Genomic DNA, 5,464 nt, shown 5'->3' on the forward strand with positions numbered 1-5,464 from the left:
CCCCCCCGCCGGGAAGCAGTGGAGCGCGGCAGCGCCTCGAGCCCCTCCCCCCCGGACGCGCCCAAGCGGGGCGGGGCGGGGCAGGGCGGGGGGGGGCACTGCTCAGCTCCCCGTCTCCCCCCGCTCACCGTCGTAGTAGTAGCAGACTTTCTTCTTGCCTCCGCCCTGACTGTACGCCATGGGGCCGCCGCCGCCGCGAGGCCGGGAGTGGGAGGGGTGGCGGGAGCGTCGGCGCGCGGGCGGGCGGCAGCGGGAGGAAGCGGCGAAAAAAACACAAAGTCAAGACCGACCATCCAGCTCGCGGCACGCGGGGGGGAGGGGGGGAGTGCCCACTCTGCCCCCGCCGGGGGAGGATGCGTAGAAAGGCGTTTCCTCGGCACTCCCCCACTCCCGGTAACGCATGCGGAGACTTGAGAGGGGGGGAAGGGGGACGGGAAAGAGGGTCAGGGAAAGAGCGAAGCGCTGCCGTCACTTGTGAACTCGGGTTAAAGCTCCGCCTTCCTTTCTCTCCCCCCCGGGCGGCACGCAGTGGTACAGCCCGCGCTGTGCCCCGCCCCCTCCCCGGTGGAGGGGGCTGCAGCGCAGGCGCGAGGCCCTCTATTGCCTCTGGCCTGCGTCAAGTGGCCGGGGGGAGGGGCTGTAACGGCACGTGGCTCCGCCCCCTCGCGCGCACGCTGGGGAAGGGCGGGGCGGGTCCTCGCGGGTACCCCTGCTCGGGGTCGCCTCGCCCTGCTCTCAGGGGCGGCTCGAGCCCCCTCCCGCGCGCGCTGGGGAGGGGCAGAGGCAGGTGAAGGGAGCGACCAGGTTGGACCCATCAGGCCATGGATGGTCCTGAGCCTCTTCTCCCACTGGCAATGATGGGGAGCCCACGCAGCATGTTTCCCCTGCCCGGGGGTGGCCACCCGCTGCCCTCCGTTTCAGTGCCTCCTACATGCCGCCGTGCAGCTGGGGTGTGAGGTATCCTTGGGTAGGGTCACCAACTATCCCGTGTTGGTGTGATCTCCTGGTGACTATCAAAAACAATCCAGGAGAGCTTAAGAGGAGATTTTAAGAAAATAAAAGTAATGACGCTATGTCATGTTGGGTGGGGGAAATCATCCAGAATAGCTTCAGAGTTGGCAACAGTACTCCTAGGAGGGGGGCTGCAAAAAAAATTGGGCTGCTCATCGCAGTGCCCAGAGACACCCACAAGTTAGGATTTTCAAATTTTACAATTGCTCAGCCCTGCTGCCCCCCTAAGCTCCCCCATAATTCAAGCCATCCTGCCCTCAGGTGCTGCCTGTGGGTCTCGGCGTGGACCCAGGGGCAGCCACCCGCTCCTGCCGCTCCAGGGCTGTGCCGCTCATAGTGCCTGCTCCGTTACGCACCTCAGAGTAGCCGCCATGTGCAACATGACCCTGGAGCAGGCACCTGCTCTGACCTCTCCAAGACAGACTGGTTGGACCGAGACCTCAGCCACTCACCTGGCCTGTTGGGCTGGATGAGTTTGACACCCCTGAATTAATACAACCATGGATCAGCACATGTATAAATCTCATGCAACTGCACCAATCAAAGTAGTCCCGCCACCCCAGTGAATACAAAGCTGTATTGCTATATGGGGCTTGCACAGAAGTGTGGGGAAAGTAGCTCCTTGGTTTTAGAGGCATGGCCCTGGCCAATAGACAGGGAACTGAGAAGACAGTAGGCTTCTGTAGAGTTTAGGTTATGGTTTGGATAGGGATGATCCTGCTTCAGGCAGGGGATTGGGCTGGATCAGTGTTTTCAACCCATGGGTTGCAACCCAAGAGTAGGTTGCAAGAATATATGAAAGGGTCATGTGACCAAATTTTAAAAATGGATTCTCCTTTAAAGGAGAAAAACATGGCTTTTCCCTTGCAGACTGTCAGAGATTCAGCCTGCCAGGGGCTGCTTGGGATCCCTATATCCCATACCCTCCCCCCACCCCACACACTGGGGGACTAGGACCTGGGGGTAGGGCAGCAGGTCAGGAGTGAGGGGCACTGGATTAAGACAGGTCATCATCATTTACAAATGGGTCCCAGTGCAGAAAAAGTTAAGAACCACTAGACTAGATGACTTCTGGAGGTCCCTGCCACCCCTACTCCTCCATGAGTCTATGGAGCCCAATAGATAACATCAGAATAAAGACAGGAGAAAGACCTGACAAACAGATGTCTGTGTGCTAGGAAGGGTGCACTGATGGATGAGAAGTAGGATGTGGACAATATCACCTAAAGCTGTTTCAGCAATTAGTGAGAACTAGGATGAGTATGATGTTAATGTGAAGTTGTTTTGAGTGGTATATAAGAAGGTGCTAGGGAACCCTTAATACTTTGTACTGGGCTTTGGGGTTATGTACCATGTCTGCAAACAACCTGGCTAGCACCATGGGCTGGCTGGTCATGGATGTTAGTACATAGATAATAACTTGGCCAAGTTTTCAGTCACTGTGACAGGGTGAGTGGTATGCCTGTCCTTTTAAGAGGAAAAGCATCCAGGGACCCAGTAGTGAGAGAGGCCAGTTAGGGACTTACCTGACTGGAAGAGGACCCAGCTTGAGCCAGATAAGCCTCTGGCCTGAGGCAGTCAGGTAGTCTAGTCCTGAGCGCTATGGAAAAGCTCTAAGCAGCAAAGTAGCAAGGCTTCTGAATTGACAGTGGAACTGAGTAAGCAACTCTGTAGGCCTGGGAACATGGGAAAGTTCCCTGGAGCAAAGAGAAAGGCTTGTTTATGCAGGTAGGTGGCCTTTTATGCTAAACCCAAAGAGGGGTTGGGTGTCTGCCAGAGGGCATAGGTGCTTTTTATTAAGTTGTACAAATACCTAGCTGTGAGACCTGCTGGGGCAGGCTCAAGGCCTACAGAGCTGGTGGACCAGAGAGGGTCCAAGTATGGGACCAGAGGGTCCATGAGCCCAGAGGATGGGCTACAGGTGGAGACTGCCAGGGCTTGGAGCCTCGCAATTCCCAACTGGCTTAGGAGGGGCAACAGCCAGAGACCAAGCCCAAGGGGCAATTTGGGCCAGGGAGCCTGCAGATCTCAACTGGCCTGAGTGTGGGGCCAGAGCCCAGGAGGGGCTAAAGGTCAAGGAGGGACTGCAGCTGTGGACTGCTAGAGCCAGAGGCCTGGAGATCTTGACTGGCCCAGGAGCAGGGACGAAGACCTAGGAGGAGCCACTGCCAGAGACCAACAGGGTTAGGGACCCAGTTAGGGAGGCTGGAGCCTAGAAGTCAGGTCCAGTACCATGGGCCTGTAAAGGGTAAAGGGTCCAGTGAGAGCATAGTGGGGAGAAGGCTGATAAGGCCATGACCCCTACCAGATGACTGATGGTACAATAACACCTGTGGGGTATTGTGTAGGTGTGCCAAGGTGGGCATCTCTCGCTAGCTGCAGCTAGCTCCCCACCTGCATCTGGGCACACCTCCTGCCTGTCTTGCCCACCACACCTTCTTGGTAGTTAATAAAGTTGTTAACCAAGGCAGGAGGCTGCCTATTGTTGCTCCCCAATATTGGAGGGGGGCTATCCACAGCTCTATTCCACACCTACACTGCAGCCCAAGCCTTGCAGATGGCATCTCAGGCAGTTAGCTAAACCCTTGCCTTGCCCATTAGCTGTGGTCCCCAACCGTGGAGACCTTCGGCTTCCATAAGCCCTGGCCCCCTGTCTCAGGCCCAGTCAGGACCCTGATTTTCTGCTTTCATCATGACTATCCCTTGCAGTGGGCCCCTTGCTGTTTTGACCCTTAGGTCCCAGCCCCAGCATTAACTAGTCAAGTCCCTCAGCAGGGTCTTTGCCTCCTGCCTGCACTTCTGGAGTGTGGGGTTCCCCATTCCTGGCTCAGGTGCTCCTGGGAGCATGCCTAGCTCTGTGGGGTCTCTCCCCAACTGGCTCTGCTGCTTCCAGAAGTTCACATGGCTTACACTCCTCCTTTAACGTTATCCTTTGCACATACCACAACTGGTGCCCTGGTGCTCCAGGGTCTCATGGGGACTCTCACTCCCCTGTACCCACAGCAGCAGGTCATTGTGCTACTGATCTTATTCTCAACCCACCCGACAGTGAGGGCTGGGGTTAAGGCACCCCTACTCACCTTTCATCGGGGTGGTCACTGGCCTAGTGTTTCGTAGGGACTCCTGCACCACTGAGAGCCCCACTAGGCCACCTACTCCCAGCACAGTGCAGTTTCAGGTCAGAACCAGAAGCCTCCAAGCCATCCCCTACAGCTCTTGCCCTTACCTCCAGGATAATAGCTGTAGCCAAGCAATGTTACTGCACCCTCTGCTAGTAGGAAACTGATCTGATTATAAAAGGCAGCCAGGGATCTAAAATGGCTGCTTCAATCAAGCGCCTGCTGGCAGCTTGGCTCAGGCCCTTAAAGTGGCAGGCATGTACAGTGCCCTGCCACAGTAGGGATGGATGGAGCCAAACAATTAGCATTTAAGGCTACAGGTGTCCTGCAGGAGCATGGACAGCCCAAGAGGGTCTATTGAGATTACAGGCCAGATTGAAACTAGAAGGGTCTGGAAGAGACCCTGGGGTGACTTGATTTAACTAAGGCTCACTTTAAGGCCCATGGACAGCTTCCCTTACTTAATACGTACCTCAGCTGGAGTACTGTGTTCAGTTCTGGGTTCTGCACTTCAAAAAAGTCATAAAGAATCTTGAAAGGGTCCAGAGAAGGGCCACAAGAATGATTAAGAGCCTGGAGGACAAACCTTATGAGGAAAGACTAAGGTATCTGGGACTGTTCAGCCTGGGGAAGAGAAGACTGAGAGGGGACTTGGTGGCCATTTAAAAGTATGAAAGGGGTGAATATTGACCCGGGAGAAACTGTTCACTAGGGTACCCTAGAGAAAAGCAAGGAGCAATGGCCATAAACTGTTAGAGGATGGTTTCAGGTTGGATGTATGGAAGAACTTCTTTACGGTAAGGGTGACCAGAATCTGGAACAGACTGCCCAAGGAGGTGGTGCAGTCCCCAACCTTGAAAGTCTTCAAACGAAGACTGGACAGACATCTTGTTGGGATCATTTGATTTCAGCAGTATTCATAGATTCATAGAAGTAGGGTCGGAAGGGACCTTGTAGATCCGACCCCCTGCCATGAGCTGAAGAGAAAACTGGGCTCCAATGACCCCACCCAGGTAAACTTGAGCCTCCTCTTAAAGACCTCCGGGGTAGGAGCCATCACTCTTCCCTTGGAAGTTGGTTCCAGATCCTAGCCACCCTGACTGTAGTAGTGCCTTTTAATGTCTAGTCTAAACCTACTCTCTAGTGACTTATGGCTGTTATTCCTTGTCACTCCAGGAGGTGCTTGGGGGAACAAGGTCTCTCCCAATCCCTGTTGGTCCCCACTAGTAAGTTTATAGATGGCCACCAGGTCCCCTCTCAGCCTTCTCTTGTGAAGGCTGAACAGGTTCAGGTCCCATAGCCTCTCCTCGTAGGCTCTCCCTTGCTGTCCTTGG

At 55.2% G+C, this 5,464-nt stretch overlaps 1 protein-coding gene across 1 annotated transcript in view; it reads right to left on the reverse strand.

The window, feature by feature from the left end:
* HDAC2 (histone deacetylase 2) overlaps nucleotides 1–265 on the reverse strand; it is a 36,116-nt gene extending 35,851 nt beyond the window's left edge. The window contains exon 1 of the mRNA XM_019537936.1: nucleotides 129–265. Coding sequence (XP_019393481.1) covers nucleotides 129–180 — 52 coding nt within the window. The 5' untranslated portion in view covers nucleotides 181–265. The remainder of the gene's footprint in view (nucleotides 1–128) is intronic.
* Between the last annotated feature and the right edge of the window lie 5,199 nt (nucleotides 266–5,464).

Source organism: Crocodylus porosus, unplaced genomic scaffold, assembly GCF_001723895.1.
Source record: "Crocodylus porosus isolate Cpor-Errol unplaced genomic scaffold, CroPor_comp1, whole genome shotgun sequence".
In the NCBI taxonomy this organism is placed as follows: Eukaryota; Metazoa; Chordata; order Crocodylia; family Crocodylidae; genus Crocodylus; species Crocodylus porosus.